This window comes from Dromiciops gliroides, chromosome 1 (genome assembly GCF_019393635.1).
Source record: "Dromiciops gliroides isolate mDroGli1 chromosome 1, mDroGli1.pri, whole genome shotgun sequence".
Classification (NCBI taxonomy): Eukaryota; Metazoa; Chordata; class Mammalia; order Microbiotheria; family Microbiotheriidae; genus Dromiciops; species Dromiciops gliroides.
The window spans coordinates 166,815,161-166,836,608 of NC_057861.1; the positions used below are offsets into that span (position 1 = coordinate 166,815,161).

The 21,448-nt window shown below is 39.2% G+C and overlaps 1 protein-coding gene across 1 annotated transcript in view; it reads left to right on the forward strand.

Annotated features, from left to right (window-relative positions):
* Positions 1-21,448, forward strand: part of LY86 (lymphocyte antigen 86) — a 132,640-nt gene that overhangs the window by 76,714 nt on the left and 34,478 nt on the right. The window contains exons 2-3 of the mRNA XM_044003963.1: positions 3,069-3,155; positions 8,043-8,171. Coding sequence (XP_043859898.1) covers positions 3,069-3,155; positions 8,043-8,171 — 216 coding nt within the window. The remainder of the gene's footprint in view (positions 1-3,068; positions 3,156-8,042; positions 8,172-21,448) is intronic.

Here is a 21,448-nt window from a genome sequence, read left to right on the forward strand (position 1 = left end):
TATGTCTATTATGTGAGTACCATCCTGAATAAGTTTGGAAAGGTAGATCATCAGAAGGTTGGACATCAGGTGTTTTAGTTTGGGAGCCACAGGAATTCAAGAAACCATCAACTAAGGCTTGGGAGAAACTATGACCTATATTATAGGTGGAAGAGGTGCCTTCATTCCTATCTAGGTTGTACTCCTGTCTCTCTGAACTTTCTCTACCATGCCCTTCATCTTCCTCTTCCCCCCTCACCCCACTTTTCAGCCTCCATTTTATGTGTTGCTTTTCTTCATTAGAAGTAAGCTCTCAGGAGCAGCTAGGTAGCACAGTGGATAAAGCACTGGCCCTGGATTTAGGAGGACCTGAGTTCAAGTCCAGCCTCAGACATTTGACACTTACTAGCTGTGTGACCCTGGGCAAGTCACTTAACCCTCATTGCTCCGCAAAAAAAAAAAAAAAGGAAAAAAAAAAGAAGTAAGCTCTCTGAAGGCAGGTACTCTTTTGCTTTCTGATTTTATTTTTATTTCTAGCACTTAGCACAGTACCTGGCATACAGCAAGCCTTAATAAATGCCTGTTGGTTTGACTTGTTGACTTTACTAATTAAGTCATGACCTTTTGAAGTACAATCAGTTCTGCTATAATGGAAATTATGCATTCCTAAAACTCACCACTATCATAATTAAACAATAAAAAAAAACATTGCACATATTGGAAAAAATGGAGTTGGGGCCTAATATTCCAAAATTTCATCAGTGACACATTAAAAAAAAGATAACCTAATAAAAACAGTGACACTGTTTTGTGTTAAGTGGTTAAGAAATATATAAATAAAATAAATGGTGGTATGTTAATGACTTTGTGACCCTTTTGGGGGTTTTCTTGGCAAAGATACTGGAGTGGTTTGCCATTTCCTTCTCCAGCTCATTTTATACATGAAGAAACTGAGACAAATAGGGTGAAGTGACTTGTCCAGGCTCACACAGCTAGTAAGTGTCTGAGAATGAATTGGAACTGAGATCCTCCTGACTCCAGGGCAAGCACTGTATCCACTGTGCCACCTTGCTTCTTCAGTTTCCTCATCTATAAAATGGGCTGGAGAAAGAAATGACAAACCACTGCAATGTCTTTGGCAAGAAGATGCCAAATGAGGTCATGAAGAGTTGGACATGACTAAATCAATTGAACAAGAAGTCCACAGCTTTGGCACACTGCTCAGACTATGCCCTCATACCCATGGTACCAGGCCACAGGAGAAGGAGGTGGCCTTCATGGACTGCAACTCTAAGACTCATTCAACTTCAGATATTCAAAAGATGCTTTTTTTTTTCAGGGCAATGGGGGTTAAGTGACTTGCCCAGGGTCACACAGCTAGTAAGTGTCTGAGGTTGCATTTGAACTCAGGTCCTCCTGAATCCAAGGCTGGTGCCTTATCCACTGCGCCACCTAGCTAGCTGCCCCCTCAAAGGATGCTTTTTAATTGAGAAAAGTTCACAAATTTAAAGAATGAGAAAACATAGCCTTAGAAGATAATATACTCCATGAACGGAGCAAGCTAGTAGATGTTTGAAGTGAATACATGTGTGCATTTTGTTTATTCTTTTGTGGTTCAATTCAGCTGGATGTAGTTTTCTGTGTTCTCACTGTTTCAGGTGAACCTGTACATAAGCAAGTCAAAATTCATGTTGTGCTCAAGTTATTCCTTAATAGAGCAACCACTTTGGAACAAATTTGAGCTTTCAAAACAAAGCATATTAGCAGAACTGATTGTACTGATGTAGTATCTACTTTGTCTATTTTACAGAGTTTGGGGGAGGACCAAATGAGATATAAAGTATATGAGATTGCTTAGTAAATTCAATCAATCAATAAACATTTATTAAGTATGAGGAACTGGCTCCCCACTCTACACTAGGGATACAAAACCAAAAAAAGAAACAATACCTCTCTGAAGCAGATGTAAAAAAAATATTCAGTATCTATATGAGACAAATTTTTAAAGCGTTATAACAGTATCATGGGATGATAAAAGAGATGGAGAGTGGACTGATAGTTTTTTTTTTTTTAATAAGGGTAAGGGAAGGTTAAGGAAAGGGAATAAACATTTATACAGTGTCCACTATGTGCCAGGCATTAACCCTAACCTCTCTCAGTTTCCTCATTTGTAAAAAAGGAGCTAAAACTAATACCAACCTCAAAGGATTATTGTGCTAAATTTTTTTTTTACATTTATTAACTCATTTGAGCCTCACAACAACCCTGTGAGGTAGGTACTGTTATTATCACCATTTTAGAGTTGAGGCAAACGGAGATTAAGGGACTTTCCCAGAGTCACACAGCCAGTAAGGGGGTGAGGCTGCATTTGAACTCAGTTCTTCCTGATTCCCAAGCCTGGCACTCTACCCCCTTGTGCCATAAAATAGAACCCTATGTACAAGAATTGTGGACCTCACTAATTAAAAATAATAGTAGTTAGTAGGTACATAGCACTTTAAGGCTTACAAAGCACCCCCTTGAGGTAGGCACTAGTTTTAGCTCCTTTTTTAAAAAATGAGAAACTGGGCAGCTAGGTGGCACAGTGGATAAAGCAACAGCCTTGGATTCAGGAGGACCTGAGTTCAAATCCAGCCTCAGACACTTGACACTTAACTAGCTGTGTGACCCTGGGCAAGTCGCTTAACCCTCATTGCCTTGCCCACAAACAAAAAAATAAAAATAAAAATGAGGAAACTGAGAAAAGTTGTGACTTTGGCCCAGAGACATATGAGCTGAGTGTCCGAGGCAGGATTTTATAATTCTAAATCCAAATTCCTGTCTACTATATACCAAAGCTTCTTAAACTGTAGGTCACAACTCCATATAGAGTCACGTAACCGAATGTGGGGGTTGAAAAAAAAATGGCAACAGTAAAAGGTTACCTATACCCATTTATATACCTATATACTTGGGACGTGTAAAAATTTCTTGGACAAAAAGGGACACAAATGGAAAAAGTTTAAGAAGCCCTGTACTATACTACCTAGCTACCTAGTATAGCATTTAGTGATGGAGATAAAGCCAATATATTGTTTTCCTTTTGACAGATCCACTACAAGACTTTGGCTTCTCTATGGACCATTGTAACAATCCACTAAGTGAAAACCTCAAAATTCGATTTGGAATTCTTCTAAGTAAGTAAAAATAACCAGCTTGGACATTAAAAGCAAGAGCTCATATACCTTCCAACTGTCAAGATGACTTGCTTTCCCTATCAAGGCTATCAATGTCTTCTCTAAAAATACACCATATTTTCTTCCCATCTCTCATTTGTCTATTTAGATGATAAACTCTCCGGGCAGAAATCACATTTAATAATCTGTTCAAGTAATGTGGGCTTCAGGCACTCATTTATAAGCATAATGATAGAAATAACTGGAATCAGAAGGCTCAACAATAAGTAAAATGTCTGGAGCTTAATACATTTAATAAATTATGAGTGTCAATCTGCTCAACAATTTGATGTGAGCAATTATCTCGGCAACATGCAAATCCTCCACCATTGGCATGTTTTCTACCTCTCCCTAACAAGGAAACTTAAATGTTGGCATGACCCGTGAGGAAGAGTGACCCCTAGGTGGTATAGCTGGAATTGGATTTCTGCTTTTTTAACTTATATATAATTATGTCTCTGAAATTAGTCTAGCCCCATGGTTGTTATAATTATTAAAAGGTCTTCATCAAAACAGTTCCATCAATTTTGAAGCAGAAGGATTATACTATATTTTGCACCTAGGATCACGTCATGTTGAAATACTGTAACGATTGGAATAACGCCACCTGCTGGATACTTACTGTAGAAGAGTTCTGCCCATGAAGCGAAGGTCTTTGAGGGCAAGACCAGGCATCAGGAAGTGACGCAGACTAGTGGGAGGAGGAAGGAAGAGACTGGCGCTCAGTCTCGGTCTTTTTCCTGAGGACGCTGGCGGAGAAGAGAGCTAGAAATGTGCTCTCCCTTTAATAGATAGGAATCTAGGCCTTTCTCTCTCTCTTTACCAAATTCTTATTCTCCTTAATAAATGCTTAAAAACCTAACTCTTGCTAAAGCTTATAATTTATTGGCGACCACTCATTAGATATTTTAGACAGACTAGCTAGAATTTTAGCCCTTAACAATACCTATCGATCAAACAATAATTTAACAAGCATTTATTCAGCAGCTACCATATGCTTGGTAAAAGGAAGCAGAAATCAAGAAGACCTGGATTCAATTCATGCACACATACATACTGCCTGTATGATCCTGGCAAGCAACTTAAATATCTCATGGTTCCCAGACAATTCTCTAAAACTATGATAGATAGGTAGAAAGATAGATAGATCATACATACATGCATGCATGCATGCATACATACACAGGCAGGCATGTAAACAGACAGGTAGATAGTTGGTAGATAGATAGATAGATAGATAGATAGATAGATAGATAGATAGATAGATAGATAGATAGATAGATAGGTGGGTGGGTGGGTGGATGGGTGGGTGGATGGATGGATGGATGGATGGATGGATGGATGGATGGATGGATGGATGGATGGATGGATGGATGGATGGATGGATTAGAATACTTATAAAGTGGTTAATATGTGAGTTACTGTGCTAAGTCCTGCAGATATAAACACAAGCTAAAAAAAAAAAAAGATAGCCCCTACCCCAAAGGAGGTTACATTATGATGGGAGAAAATAGCACATAAAAGGGAACAGTAAAAGAAGAGAGATGAAGTGATATCTATATAGAAGCAAGGCTGTTGGTGAGGAAGTGGAAAAATCCAGACAGTCAGGAGTGGATCTGGGGCAGAGTAAATATGGATATCCTGGGAGTATACTGACCAGGGACTCACCCATCAGGAGAGAGGACCACCAATCAATAAATCAATCAATAAGCATTAAGTGCCTATTATATTCCAGGCACTATGCTAGTTAATTAGTCAACAAGCATTTATTTATTTATTTATTTTTAGTAAGGCAATTGGGGTTAAGTGACTTGCCCAGGGTCACACAGCTAGTAAGTGTTATGTGTCTGAGGTTGGATTTGAACTCAGGTACTCCTGACTCCAGGGTCAGTGCTCTATCCACTGCACCACCTAGCTGCCCCAACAAGCATTTATTAAACACTTACTACATGCCAGGCACTGTCATGAGTGCTGAGGACACAAAGAAAGGCAAAAATATGGAAGCCCTGTCCTCAATGAGCTCACGGTCTAATGAGAGAGACCACAAGTAAAGAGCCACCGTATACAGCATAAATGGAAGGTAATCTCAAAGGGAGGCACTAGATGAAGACATGAAAGTGAAAATTACAGAAGAGTTGCTGATTTACAATAATAGAAGTTCCTTTACCAAAACTGACGAAATCATAGGTTCAATTAAAAAACAAAAAAACCAAGACTAGGTGCCAAAGATACAAGGACAAAAATGACATAGTTCCTGCCTTCAAGAAGCTTTCATTCTGCTGGGAAAGATAACTTGTACATGTATAAGTACATACACAACATGAATAAAATCCAAAGAAAAAACTATTTATGCTTTTTTTTATCAGATGCATAGAACATACTCTCTGTGTTCTCATGACCTTCACTCATGTAATTCTTAGCTCTAGCTTTTCCTCCACAATCATGACTTTCTTCCCACCTTAAGCTATCATCACAAAAAGGCTTCAGGGTTCTACCCTCTTCTTCAATATCTCTAGTTATGGAGTAGGTAACTCCTAATTTTCCTCAGAAGAAGGCTCTGTCTATCTGTCTGTGCACTTGCCTATTTATCTGTCTGTCTATCTATCTGTCTGTCAGTCTATCTACTGTGGGTGTATATATATGTTATATATGTATGTATATATACACACACACACACACATATATGTACAAAGTTGTATACATATATAGGTCTCTGTGTGCATGTATGGCAGTTATATAAAGGAAAAAGACACAGGTTTTAATAACAATTTTGCTACTACTAACTCTGTGTTACCTTGACTAGTCATTTAATCTCTATAGACTTAAATTTCATCATTTGCAAATCAAGGGCATTGGACTGTCAAGGGATCCTAAACTAAGTCACTTTTTGTTTTGGTTTTTTCGGGTGTGGGGACCAATTTTTAATTGGGGAGTGTTAGCTAAGCGGCTTGCTGCAATATTGGGGCAAGGAAGGAGACCAGCAGCCTCCCTCAAAACAGAACAGGATTTATTTTAACAAGAACAAACTTTAAAAAAAAAAAACACAAAAAGGATCAGTAGGATCAAGGGAAAGGAAATAAAATGGGGAAAGGGAAATTATACAACCTGAGAAAATACCACCACCCAGGAATCAGCTGAGAATACGCAACAGAATGCCTGTCACCTTCCAGCTTCCACCTAGAATGCCCAATTCCCCTCCTCCAATCCCAGAAAACCCCATGCCTCCCCAGCCAATGGGATGGCCACTCTGATAGTCACATGACTGCCCTCACTAGGCTTCCAATCATTATAATTTTGCCAGGCCCATGTAGGCATCAGTGTGTGGTGATGACGTGAGGTGCCAGCGCTATGGCAACGGCTACAACCAGTGGGTGGAGCACCGTGCGGTTTGGGGAGCCCCAGGCCAGTTCGCACTGAGCCATACAAACCTCAATTAACAATTAATTCTTTACAAGGGGCAATGAGGGTTAAGTGACTTGCCCAGCGTCACACTGCTAGTAGGTGTCAGAGGCCAGATTTGAACTCAGGAAGATAAATCTTCCTTATTCCAGGCCTGGTACTCTATCCATTGCACTATAAATAGGCCTTGGTCACATAGAGGTCTATATCGTTATCCATATATGGCATCAACATGGTCTTCATTTAATTGAAATACCACATGTTTGCACTAAATAAATTTATATTACAAAGTTGATTAATGGGGGTGATGGAACAGAGACAGAAACAGAGATGAGAGAGAGACAGAGAGAGAGAGAGAGAGAGAGAGAGAGAGAAAGGAAGCATTTTAAATCCATAGTCCAAATGAAATGGCACTGTTAACTTTTTCATAAAGAATTTTAAAACCTGTATTCTAATCCCAGCCCTGCCTCTAACTTACAAGTACAACCTTAAGCAAAGCAAGTTCTCTATCCTGAGCCTCAGTTTTCTCATCTATATCATAGGATTAATACCATCCGCTCTGCCCTACAAAATTATTATGGGAACACAATAAGGTAATGGATTTGAAAGTGCCTTTTAAAGTTATAACATACTGTACCAATTATTAGTTGATCATGAATTAGTGAAGCCCAATTTTAAAATCATGGTCTACAAGCCAAGCTGGCTTGATGCATACACCATAAACACTAATAACACTGATATCCAGTAAATGGTAAACATGGCAATTCGAGAAGTTTGAACAATCATCCTTTCTCGGATTCTTGTACTCCCACCATGAAGACTTTTCCACAACTTTACAGCCATTGCCAGGAATTCTGGGAGTAGAATGACAATAATGCCATACTTTCATCTCCACCTGTAGATTCTATAACTATGATATTGGTTAATACATAAAGTGTTTATAGTTTAGATCAAAAAACAGGTGAACAAATTAAACCTTCAAACCTTGAAATGTTTTGGGATATTCATCACTAATGTCTGGAATTTAACAAACTGACACCAAAAGTTTGGGGTTTCCCTCAAATGGCTTAATTCCTGAGGGCTATTAATAATGTTGTCTGCATGTTTCTTGACTTATGGCCCCTTCATACAAATATGATAAAGTAAAAGACTCATAAACTCTGTAATTGGCAATTTGTGGTATTGACCAGATTGGAAGACTAATACCAGGTTACAGGAATCTTGAGAACTGATGAAAAATACAAAGTTAGAGAGGTCTCTTTATCCCATGAACTTTTATCTACCCCTACTACTCTATAACTACTCAAACCCTATAGATACGAGGTGATTTTTTTCTCAAAATGAATGATATTCTGGTTCATACTAATACAGATTTTTGTAAAAAGTAAAATTAAGTCTTCCTATCCCTCTACAACTTTTAGTAAACCTACTCTTCTCTTTGCTGTTTAGGACATGACATCAATGAGCTGTTTCTTGACATCAATCTCTTCTCAGTGGCAAAGTCCATCTTTTCCTTTTCATATCCTATATGTGAAGTAGATTTCCCAAAGTTTTCTTTCTGTGGAAGAAAAAAAGGAGGTAAGTTCTTTGTTGTGCTAACTGCCTAGTGACTGATGCTGAAAAATGGAAGGTAGCAACAATAGTACCATTATGAGGCATAAAGTTAGGTTTGCCTGTGAAGAGCAAAGAGAATAAATAGGAAAATAAGTAGTATGGGAGAGAGAGAATCATGTAGAACAGAGGGAATTAACAGGGACCTTGGGGACCAAGGCAAGCAGTTATTCTGGGATGAGAAAAGTGACTGAGCTGTGTGTGAAGTGAATTTGGTAGATCAGGGAACTATGAATTTGATTTATAATTTCTTCAGTTTCCTTCAGCCTGAGCCTCAACTGTGGAGATAGTCTTTGATTCTATTATTACAAATATCTTTCCACCAGCCACTCATTTTACCACCTAAATAATAATAGTGGTTATTTAAATTCAAAATTCTAATCCTTACTTAAAAACTCTACCTGGCCTCTCACCATCCTTGTTTCAAAGTGAGATTATTTCTCTTAATCTCTGGTTCCAAAATTACTTTCTTCCTTGAGAAAAGCTCTGGTTATTTTCTGATGGCTAATCAGGAAGTATTACATTTTTTATCCAGAAGTTCCTGCTAGTTATTCATGTTTACTCTTTCTTAATGTTAGTTAGAGAGTTAGGTGGTACAGTAGATACAGTGGTCAGGCCTGGAGTCAGGAAGTCTTATCTTCCTGAGTTCAAATCCAGCCTCAAACACTTAATTGCTGTATAACCCTGGTCAAATCAGAGAGAGAGAGAGAGAGAGAGAGAGAGAGAGAGAGAGAGAGAGAGAGAGAGAGAGAGAGAGAGAGAGAGAGAGAAAGAGAGAGAAAGAGAGAGAAAGAGAGAGAGATTGTAAAAATGTAAAGAACCGGACTAGAAAAGGAGAAATGTTTCCATTTTTAAAAAGGAAAGAGAAAGAAGCCTATAAACTATAGGCTATTGTGTTCGACTTCAATTCTGAGAAAAATTCTAGCATTATTAGAATCTTAAAAATACTTTATAAAAGGAAGCAGCAATCACAATGAGACAACAAGGCTTCATCAAAAAAATCATGCCAACACTTCTATGATATGATGAGAATAAAGGAAACTGAGACATGTGACTGAATATACACAGTGACCACAACAGTGTAAATCAAGTCAACGGAAAAGGGGGCAAAACTTTTAGTCAAACACAATGGTCTTATCTCACAATCAGTATGGGTCAAAGGATTGTTGTTGGTCCTTTGGACCATGACATGACTTGCACTGAATTGGATTTAAGTGAGAGAGGGCTGTGCAAAATCACCAACCTCATTCTCTCCTCCAGAGCCATCTGGGGCCAGTGGCAAGATATATATCAGGACCAATGGAGATGGCTCTGGATGTTTCAAGCAATTAGGATTAAGTGACTTGCCCAGGGTTACACAGCTACTAAGTGTCTGAGAGAAGATTTGAACTCAGGTCCTCTTGACTACAGTGCTCTATCTACTGCACCACCTAGTTGCCCTGGGTTAGAGAGAGAAAGTCACAGATACAATGATCAATGTTAGTACCATATTTCCAGAGTTAAAGAATATAACCTTCTATTCTGTTAATAACTGATAGATAAAACTGTTTTCTTGAGGACCCTATGTTGTAAAAGCATTTCTTTGTTGGATGGTCTCTGGGCAGTGGGGGGATTTGGTGGAGGGGGGAAGAGGGGTAAAATAAAGTTTAAGAGCTCCACAATGCATGAAAGATCAGCAGCTAAACTAACTCCACCCAGTTCCTCCCAGTCCTGCTCTCAAAGTGATTTATAAGGACCCAAGCTGATCCCCAGTGATATGATGAGAGTCCAAAGGAATTTCCTGATCATAATTCAAATAAGAGTTTAGAATGACAAAGTCTGAGTGAGGGGCAATGGAAAAACTCAGTTTAAAAGATAGATTTAAAGACTAAGGACTTCTCCATCCTGCAATGGCCTGGGTGTGAATCACTAACCAAAAATCAAAACCAAACAAAACACTAAAATAGCCCAAGAAGAAGCTCCCAGACAGCACAAGACCAGCAGAACGGCAGTAAATAGTTCCATGGAGATGCCAGCAGAGAGCAGCACAGCAAAGAGGATAGATCATCGGAAGATTTCCCTCGACACACACCCCACCCCACCCCCAGCTCAGAAGAAAAAGCATCTTGCAGCTGTAGGAAATCTGCAGCTCGCAGGAGCAAACAAGAGCGGTGCATTCAGTGGTCCCAGGCACTGTGACGCTCATCCCACTACTAGGGAGGCAAAGAAAGGTTCTAGCATAGGTAGAATATTAGAAACACGAATATGTATGTTTTCTGACCACGTGTTTCCTGCCAGTTCTCCCTGCTAGTGGTTCCTGGACATGCATGTTCCTTTATTTTCTCTAAGCGTAGATATATGACCGTGTCCTACTCAATCAAGCCAATGACTTACTATTGCCTCTAGGATCAAATAAAAACTCAAGGCCCTTCACATCCTCATTCAATCTTTCCTACATTGGGGTATATGATTCCCTCTTCTGCACTAGGGGATCCAGCCATACTCATCTTCTCTCAGCTTCTCCAGCATAACATTCCATCTCCCATTTCTATTCCTTTGTAAGAGGCCTCCCCCAAGCCTGGAATGCACTTTCTCCTCATCTCTGCCTCATGGAATCTCTCTCTTCCTTCAAGATACAGCCAAAACACTACCTTCTACATGAAGCATTCCTCAGTCTTTCAAATTCTAGTGCCCTCCCTCTCAAATATCCTTGTATTTAATTATTTCACATTTATTTGTGTTTATTTATTCTTTTTATATTTATTCCGAATGTAACTAAATTTAAAATATATATACATATTCAATATGTATATAAATGTTATATATATTTAAACATAATACTTATATATACTTAAAATTATACTAATAATTTAACTTATATAACAAATATATATACTTTAACATTACATATGCATGCATATTTTATATTTAATTATATACAGGATACATATTAAAAGATTACAAATTATAGAGATACGTAGATGATGTAAATAGGTATAGATATCTTGGTGTCTCACTTGCAATTAGGAATTGCTTCATTTGTTGAATTTGTATCCTCAGTGCCTAGAACATGGGTGTTTAATTAATGCTTATTCATTGATTATGCCTCAGTTTCCTCATCTGTAAAAAGAGGAAGTTAGACTCAGTAGTCTCTAAGGTCTCTCTCTCTCTCTCTCTTTTTTTTTTTTTGCAGGGCAATGGGGGTTAAGTGACTTGCCCAGGGTCACACAGCTAGTAAGTGTCAAGTGTCTGAGGCCAGATTTGAACTCAGGTCCTCCTGAATCCAGGGCTGGTGCTTTATCCACTGCGCCACCTAGCCGCCCCCTCTAAGGTCTCTCAACTCTAAGACTCTGATTTTATGATGTTCTTTCTTCCTTTGGCTTCAGAAATACTACATCCTCCTGATTATCCTCCTTCTCTAAGTGTGTTTTTGCTTTCCCTTTCATGTACTACCTGGATAGCAGTGTTCCACCAAAACATTTCCTACATATCCCCACCTTTTTGGTTTTTGTTCATGTCGACCCCACATACCTAGAACATCTTCCATCCCCTCCAGATGAGGAATTACTGCCCATCCAATAAAACCAAACTCCCTGTGTCAATAACAACCTTCCACTTGAACCTCCCATAGCATTTCATTCTGTAAATCTCTCAAGGGCTTATTTGCCTAAGTACTGCAGCTTTTTGTATTTGTGTCTTGCCTCCCTTTTTGTTTTTGTTTTTGTTTTTATGGTTGTTCAGTTGTGTCTGACTCTTCATGACCCTGTTTGGGGTTTTCTTAGCAGAGATACTGGAGTGGTTTTGCCATTTCCTTCTCCAGCTCATTTTACAGATGAATCAAACAGGATTAAAGGGCTTGCCCAGAGTCACATAGCTAGTAAGTGTCTGAGGCCAGATTTGAACTCTGGAAGAGGAGTCTTTCTGATTCCAGGTCCTGTACTCTAGCCACTGCCTACTGAACTATAAGATCCATAAGGATAGGAATGATGTTTTATCTAAGTTTTCCATCTCCCAAGTGCACAACATAGTCTGCAAAGAGTAGGCACTTCATGAATGTCTACCATTGTTTGCTCTCAACTATCTTCACCCCTAACTACTCCCCTCTTCATTCATTAATTCATTAAATCCGTGGTACAGTGGATAGAGCACTGGCCCCGAAGTTGGGAGAACCTGAGTTCAAATTTCACCTCAGATGTTTACTAGCTATGTGACCCTGGGCAGGTCACTTAACCCCAAATGCCTTAAACAGGGCCATCTCCAGTCATCCTGATTAGATAGATGATAGATAGATAGATAGATAGATAGATAGATAGATAGATAGATAGATAGATAGATAGATAGATAGATGGATGGATGGATGGATGGATGGATGGATGGATGGATGGATGGATGGATGGATGGATGGATGGATGGATGGATAGATAGATAGATAGATAGATAGATAGATAGATAGATAGATAGATAGATAGATAAATAGATAGATAGATGACAGAGGTAGAGATTATGATTAGAGATAGAGATGATGATAGAGATAGAGATATATCTTGCTACTGGACCCAGATGGCTCTAGAGGAGAGAGAGAGGTTGGTGACCTTGCACAGCCCTCCCTCACTTAAATCCAATTCACTGCAAGTCATGACATCACCCTGATGTCATGGTCCTGTTTGAAAATGAAGGACAAACAGCAGCCACAACATTCATTAAATATTTAATTTCAATAAGGAACTAGGTTGGAAACTATGGAGGTTATAGAAGTGAATAAAACACAGCCTCTGACCTCAGGAAAAGGGACTTTAAAATCCAAAGGAGAAATAAAAATATATACACTGATAACTATAAGATGGCACATGATCAATTTTTTTTCAAATGGTGGAAATAAGAAGTTCTGAAGGACTGACCATCTCAGGCATTATTTCCCTCAGCTTTAATATACATAATGTGAACATTCAATAGAGGTTTGTTTTGGTTTTTTAATACATTTTAAACCTTTTGCAAGAATTTGGCCTTCTTCACAACTGGCTTTACAAGCCTACTTCTTGTCACAGCCCAAGGCAGCCCAAGACTTAAGGGGTTAACTAGGGCATCAGGAATTGACAGTAAAACAGCTCAGAGACAGTGGACAGCAGTAAGTGATCATCAGCACCTTGGCTCTTGGCTTAAGTACCTTTAATTGAGTCACATTCTGCACGTAGAAGAAAAAGGATGGATTACCAGGCAAGGCACTAAAGGAAGCAAACTGGAGAGTTTTCTGAATAAATAGCCATTTATTTGAGAATTAGGAATCAAGTCACAAGAAGTAAGAAAAGGTCTAAGAGAAGGGCTATGAGGAACAACAGTCAAAGTGTGAGGAAGGAGGTCTAGGTGAGAAGCAGGCACAGCCAAAGTCAGAGATGATGGACGGTTCTCAGAGGTGACATCTGTTGGGAGATTTCAAAGTACTTTACAGTTTCCCCATCTGTAAAGTGGAAATAATAATAAGAGCACTTCTCTCCCAGGGTTGTTATAAAGATCAAATGAGATAATATCTGTAAAGTGCTTATCACAGTGCCTGGCACACAGTAGGCACTAAAAAAATGTTTGTTCCCTTCCCTTCCCCTATATGCATTATCTCATCTGAGCCTCACAATAACACTATGAGGTAGGTGCCATAATCATCACCTGTTTTACAGACAAAGAAAGTAAGACTCAGAGGAGTTAAGTTGTCAGTGGGCCTTCCAAGTTTTTTTACAGGCATTATGGTATAGCCAATAGAACTGGACTTGAAGCCAGAAATACTTGGGTTCAAATCCAGGTACAGGAATTTACTGTGTAATCCTGGGCAAATCACTTAAGTAGTCCTACCTGTCCTGGGGCTCAGATCACTCAGTAGCTTCTGACCTCTTTTTGTATGGTCTAACTAAAATTGGAACAACAATGCTTCTTTGCTGCTTGTAAGTTTTTCTAATGATGTGTATCTTTTTCCCCCCATTTGACATAATATATTGTGATTGAATCCAAAGCACCCTGAGCGTGGGAGGAGAGAGATCAGGCAGTCTTGGGAAAGATTTGTTTTCAAAGGGACTGGTGACATTCCTAAAGCCATTGTTTATCTCTGATTTCTTAGGTCCCATCCTCTGGTCCTAAGCCTGTCTTCCTGTCTACCCCGCCCCCGCTAAGAAACATCCTGGCACTTAGACTTGAAAATAAAAACAACTGAAAATGCCACTAGCTCAACAGAATAGAGGGGGCTTTCCCCTATGCTTATGAACAGAAACAGCCTGATTGCAGGCCATTCATTCAACAAGTATTTACTGAGTATCTGTTATGTGAAAGGCACTGTTCTAGGAAATCTGAAGGATGCAGAGATAAATAAAATATGGACTTAGCCTTCATGGACTTTATAATCTAGTGGGGAAGTTATGGCAAGCAAATTAAAACAAGGTTGATTGTGTTCTGTGGTTGTATGCACCTATAATTAAGTGATGACACCATTTCCTCAATAATACATGCATCTTGGGCCTAGACCAAGGTAGGCACCCACTGGCACAAATGAGAGAAGGTAGTATGAGAGGTCTTACTATGCCAAACACGGGCCACAGCTTGATGATAGCAATAATCAATGAGTATTTATTAAATGAATACTATGTCCCAGGTACTGCTAGGGGGTACAAATGCAAAGTAGCATGAGAGGGAGGGTACTAGCAGTTGAAGGAATTGAAAAAGACTTCATGTTTAAAGTGATGCTTGAGCTGCGTCTTAAAGAAAGTGAGGGGGCAGCTAGATGGTGCAGTGCATAAAGTACTGACCCTAGATTCAGGAGAACCTGAGTTCAAATGCGGCCTTAGACACTTGACATTCACTAGCTGTGTGACCCTGGGCAAGTCACTTAATCCTCATTGCTCTGAAAAAGAAAAAGAGAGAGAGAGAGACAGAGAGAGAGAGAGACAGAGAGAGAGACAGAAGAAAGAAAGAAAGAAAGAAAGAAAGAGAGAGAGAGAGAGAGAGAGAGAGAGAGAGAGAGAGAGAGAGAGAGAGGAAGGAAGGAAGGAAGGAAGGAAGGAAGGAAGGAAGGAAGGAAGGAAGGAAGGAAGGAAGGAAGGAAGGAAGGAAGGAAGGAAGGAAGGAAGGAAGGAAGAAAAAGAAAGAAAGAAAGAAAGAAAGAAAGAAAGAAAGAAAGAAAGAAAGAAAGAAAGAAAGAAAGAAAGAAAGAAAGAAAGAAATTCTACAAAGCAGACATGAGGAGGGAGTGTATTCCAAATGTGGGTGACAGCTAGTGTAAAGGCACAGAGATGAGACATAGTGAGCTATGGATGAGGAACTTAGAGAAGACCAGTTTGGCTGGATCAGAGTAAGGGAGAGGGAATAATTAACCTGGAGCCCATGAACCCTAAATACAGGTTCCATTCATCTGATCATACAGAGGGTAGGTCTGGTCCCAACAAAGCTTCTGGGAGGGTGATCATTTCGGCTAGAAAGCTCAGAAAGCTGGGTTTTGCCTTGTGTAAATGCCAGGCATCTGCATCAAGTGGTATTCCTTCATTTGCTTTATTGCTTGAGGGTGGGGGTGAGGATAACTTCAGGCAGTCCTGCTGATGCAATGGCATTTGGGGAATTGCCAGCAAATTTCCTGTAGCATAGAGTTATCAGAAAAGTGATATACAAATGCTGCCTGAGCAACCAATTATGCAAATTTTATAAGCCAGGGAAATAGAAATCTTCAATTCAGATGCTTCTTAGGGTATTAAGAAAGGGGAAAAAAAAAAGCCCACCCACCAGCATCCTGAAGGTCTGACTCTCTTCCAAAGAAGTGATTAATAATAAGACCCTGGGAAGAAAAAACATGACACCAAGGAGAATGAAAGTCAATCCCAAACCAGGCACAAGCTGCTGTTTACATATTAAGCCACAAATCCAGATCCTCTGGGGTTTGCAGGTCCTTAGGCTTAGTGCAATGAGAAAATTTTGTTTTCACTGAGTGCAGTACATTATGATGTCAATTGCAGATGATTTGTTTGGATATTTTTTTCGAAGCATTAGTATGCATGTCATTTCAGCCAGAGTACCATTTAGTGTTTCCCAAGCTGCATAAAACTAGGAAATGAGTCAGGCCTAGAGAGCAAATATGGCCAAAATTTACTTCCCTTTCCCTTCTTATTTTAGCCCATTTGTGTTAAGGCACCAAACTAGTCTAAATGAACACACATCTGGTGGATATTACTGATGTGACCTTGGGCAAGTCAGTTAGATTTCCTGGGCCTCAGATTCCTATCAATCAATTAATTAACAAGTGTTTGTTGAGTACCTACTATGTGCCAGGTAATGTTCTAGGTGATAGGGACGCAAAGACAGTGAATGAAACAATCTCTAGTCTCAAGGAACTTATATTTTAATAGAGAAGACAAGTTCATATGGAATATTCCTTTCAAAAAAATGCATTTCCTACTAATAGCCTGTATAAATGATACCCAGGGCATGAATGTGTATTTTCCTCATAAAAAAAATGTTGTATAGATGGAAAAGTCAGCATAGAAATTGATGTCTCATATGTCTTTTTGTTTTTGTTTTTGTTTTTTTAGTGAGGCAATTGGGGTTAAGTGACTTGCCCAGGGTCACACAGCTAGTAAGTGTTAAGTGTCTGAGGCCAGATTTGAACTCAGGTACTCCTGACTCCAGGGCTGGTGCTCTTTCCACTGCGCCATCTAGCTGCCCCCTCATATGTCTTTTTTATATTTATACAGAGATACACATACACATGATAAATATAAAAAAATTCAAAGTAGTTAATTGCATTGGAAAAAAGAGCATTGGTAGTTGAAGAGGGAAGGCATCAGGAAAGGTTTCCTGTTGACGATAGTATATGAGTCATATCTGGAAGAAAAGAATGTTTCTATGCAGTAGAGGTGAAAAGAGAAGGCATTCCAGGCATTGGGGAATGGCAAGTGCAAGGGCGTGGAGATGGGAGATGGAGTGTCAGGAGCAGTTAGGTTGAAGTGCTTCTGTACAAAGGGGGATTTGAACTAAATGGCCTCTAAATTTCCTTCAAGCTCTAAATCTATGATCAAATTGGAAGTATCCTCCATACTATGACCAGATGATGCTGTTTGAGCATTGCTCCATATGGCAGGAATCACAGATTATCACAGAATATTAGAGTCAGAAAGGGGACTTTGAGATGATCTAGTTCAGAGCATTTCAAGTATAACACCCTCTCTGGGCTCGTTCCCCTAATTTGCTCTGCCACTGATAGGTTGTATCCCTGGCGGAGCAGCTGCTGCTACTACTCTGAGGAACCTAGAGTTAACCCTATCAGTGGCTATCTTCCTAACATTAGCCTATAAGCCCCCACCAGTGTGGTCTGACTAATGATCAGCCAGTAGACTAAGTTCTTTTTTTTTTTTTTTTTTTGCAGAGCAATGGGGGTTAAATGACTTGCCCAGGGTCACACAGCTAGTAAGTGTCAAGTGTCTGAGGCCAGATTTGAACTCAGGTACTGAATCCAGGGCCAGTGCTTTATCCACTGTGCCACCTAGCCGCCCCCTAGACTAAGTTCTTAAGCAAAACTATTTACTCAAATGATATAGCAAAAAATAGTAGCTATAAAGCATTTCCCCTAAAAACCTATAATGTATTCTCCCACAAATTCATGTAGAATCCATAGGGGAAAAGTGGATATTGATGCACAAGTGTAGTGAGACTTGCCCTATATGTCCTTTCTTTCTTTGGAGGGTATTGCATTTGCTTTCATACATAAGTACCTGTGATGTTATTACTGTTTTGTTAATTGTCTAGATTTAAGACAGTGCTAATAACGCAGATTAAGTTTAAAAGCATGTGTGCATACATTTGGTGTGGGGGGGTGGGGCGGGGAGGCAGAGCCCAATTGTTAAATATTTACCAGCACACCCTTGTATTGCTGTATAAACACTGCTTGTGCTCAGCAGGAGTACAATAGAAAGGAATGAAGTTTTCAACAGACTGGAAGCCTAGTGACTATAAGCTAATAATAATAACAATAACAATAGTAAGTATTTTTATAGTGCTTTAAGGTTTGTAAAGTGCTTTATATTGATTAGCTTATTTGAGCCTCAGAACACCCCTGGTAAAAGGGGTTGACATTGTAAAATCCATAATAATAGGCAGCCCATAGAACTATTGAGTTGTGAGAACTCACATTAAGCACACAACTTAGGTGTTATACTTAGGATTTAGAAATGTCTCTCCTCTTTGACTCCCTCAGAACCTCAGCTATGAGGTTCCTTATTCTCCCTTCTTCACAAGTGACCTATTCAAGTTTCAGAGCTGATGTGCAATGTTTCTTTTGCGTCTAAAGGCCTGCTCTTTCATTTCAACATATCTGCTGCTCCATCTTTCCTACAGTTTCACTAAGATTATTACACAAGCTTTTGAGAAATAAACTATTATTAAACAGAATTATCCCCTTATGTAGAATGTACATAATATTAACAGCCTAAATTTTATATAGCACTTTACATTTTTTTAAAATGCTTTCCTCACAATGACTGTAATTTAGCTACTGCAAATACCATTTTCCTCATTTAATAGATGAGAAAACTAAGGCTCACAAAAATTAAGTGACATGCCTCGTAAGTCTAAGAAAAAGGATTTGAACATAGATCTAGCCTTCTTTTCACTATGATTTACTCAAAAATGATGTCTGCTGAAAAGTGTGTTAGCTCTGACTGAGAACAGATAATAACATAGAGTTGAAGAGGACCTAGAGAAGCTGCCCATCCATGGAACATACTACTTACTTATGTTCACTTCCTTCCCTTTCTGAAATCCCTAGTCTCCATTCAAATGCTACCTCCTGCATGAGGCTTTTTTCTGATTCCCATAGTTATTAGCACCCCACAAAATTATTCTGCATGCATTTTATATTTTCTTCTCTGTGTACGTGCTGTTGTTGTTCAGTCATTTTCAGTCATGTCTGACTCTTCATGATCCCATTTGGCGTTTCCTGGTCAAAGATACTGGACTGGATTGTCATTTCTTTCTCCAGCTCATTTTTTTAACAGATGAGGAAAGTGAAATAAACAGGATTAAGTGACTTGCCCAGGGTCACAGAACTAGTAAGTGTCTGAGGCCAGATTTGAACTCAGGTCTTCCTGACTCCAGTCCGGGCATTCTATCCATTGCACCACCTAGGTGCCATGAACATACTGTTACACTCCAGCAGGACACAAGCTCTGGGGGAGCATGGATTGTTTTGGGTTTTGTCATTATATCTTAACCACCTAGCACATACTCAAAATATGATCAAATATTGTTGTGGATCAATGTGGATGTATCTTCCAAAGATGCATACCACAACCCATACATGACTGTGTCTCCTTTAAGTCTTGTCTGTATCATCCCATAAGTCAGCCATAGGGAGTTCACCCAAATGTGTTGGGCACCTTTCTTACTTTTTCTTCACATTGAGATGATGCCAGTAAAGCACAGCAGCTGTTAATTGATTATCCTCCACTGTCCCCTTATGATCAGCCCATCTTTTATTTTGATCACACATTTCTTTGATGTCATCTTTTATTCCAGTTCTTCATAGTTCTTTACCTGTTCTATGTTATAGCCTGCTCATCTCCACCATATGTTTCTCCACCACCATTTGAATAATACTTCATTTCATTTCTCAAACACCATAGTATTCTATGACTCACAGGCATACAACACTAGCAGTATATTGTTATTTAAAAAGTGGTCCTTTAGGGGCAGCTAGGTGACGCAGTGGATAGAGCACCAGCCCTGGATTCAGGAGTACCTGAGTTCAAATCCAGTCTCAGACACTTAACACTTACTGGCTGTGTGACCCTGGGCAAGTCACTTAACCCCAATTTCCTCTCACACACACACACACACACCAAAAAAAAAAAAAAGTGGTCCTTCATTTCAGAGAGAAGTTTGGCATCTTGAAAGGAACTCTAAAATTTCTCATATGCAATTCACCTGCTTTCCTCTTCCTGTTTAAATCTGGGGCCAACCAGTTGTTCATTTGTCTGTATCATCCCATAAGTCAGCAACAGAGAGTTATTTATTATTATTATTTAAATTGTTATGTAATGGTTATTTGACCATTTAAATAACATTTTAAATAAATTTAAATGAATAACAATTTAAATAACAAACCCATATTTGTCCACTACATAGAACAATGAATAAACTGCATAGAACTACATAGAACAATGAATGAGCTCTATAGCTTGTCTATTAATTGCAGGTCACACTTTGGATAATGAATATTTTTCATCCACTTGGTTTTTTATGTATGGATATGTAGGCCAAACTATTTTGAGTGATCATGGATTTCATCCAGAGATCTCTGCCATATTATAGGGTGCAATGGAACCAGTACAATGTCAGTCAAATAAAAAAGAACATCTGGAGGACCTCACCATCTACTTCTTGTTCAGTCATTCAGTCATATCTAACTCTTTGTGAACCCATGGACCATAGCACACCAATACTGGACATGGGGTTTTCTTGGCAAAGACTGGAATGCTTGCCATCTCCCTCTCCAATGGATTAAGGCAAACAGAGGTTAAGTGACTTGCTCAGGGTCACACAGCTACTAAGTGTCTGAGGCCTAATTTGAACTTAGATCTTCCTAACTCCAGTTCCAGCATTCTATCCACTGTCTATGTATCTATCTCTATCCAATCCATCTAGCTTCCTCTTCATCATCTACAGGGATATAAAAATAATGGCTGTACATGGGGTTTCATTGAAATAAGGTCTCCCAAATGTGGAAACTCTCTCTCTCTCTCTACTAATACTCTTTGGCACTTTCTCTGAACCTTGTAGTCTTAGAGAATTGTCTAAATTAGAAGTCTCAAACACACAGACCACAAACCTCATGCAGCCTTCAACAATCTCAAATGCAGCACCAACCAGATTAAAATGTAACCAGGAAATATTTAACAAAATTAATAACAATATAATAGGACAGAGAATATTACATTTTATAATTGTCAATACATGCCCTATAGGGATCTTAATGTATGGTTTAGTGGTCCCCACTTCTACTTGAGTTTGACACCATTGGACTAGATCACTGAGAGGTAATAACTTGTCCAAGGTCACACAGCAAGGATGTGTCAGAGATGAGACCTGACTCTGAGGTCATCTGCCTATTATACTTCACTGTCTTTTAATCTACAAGGATTCCCTCTTAATCTTAAGAGCCAAATACCTTTGTTTGGTGAGCATGTGTCTCTGTTCTACCTGGTTTTACACGTTGTCTCCCATATTAGAATGTATGTTCTGGGAAA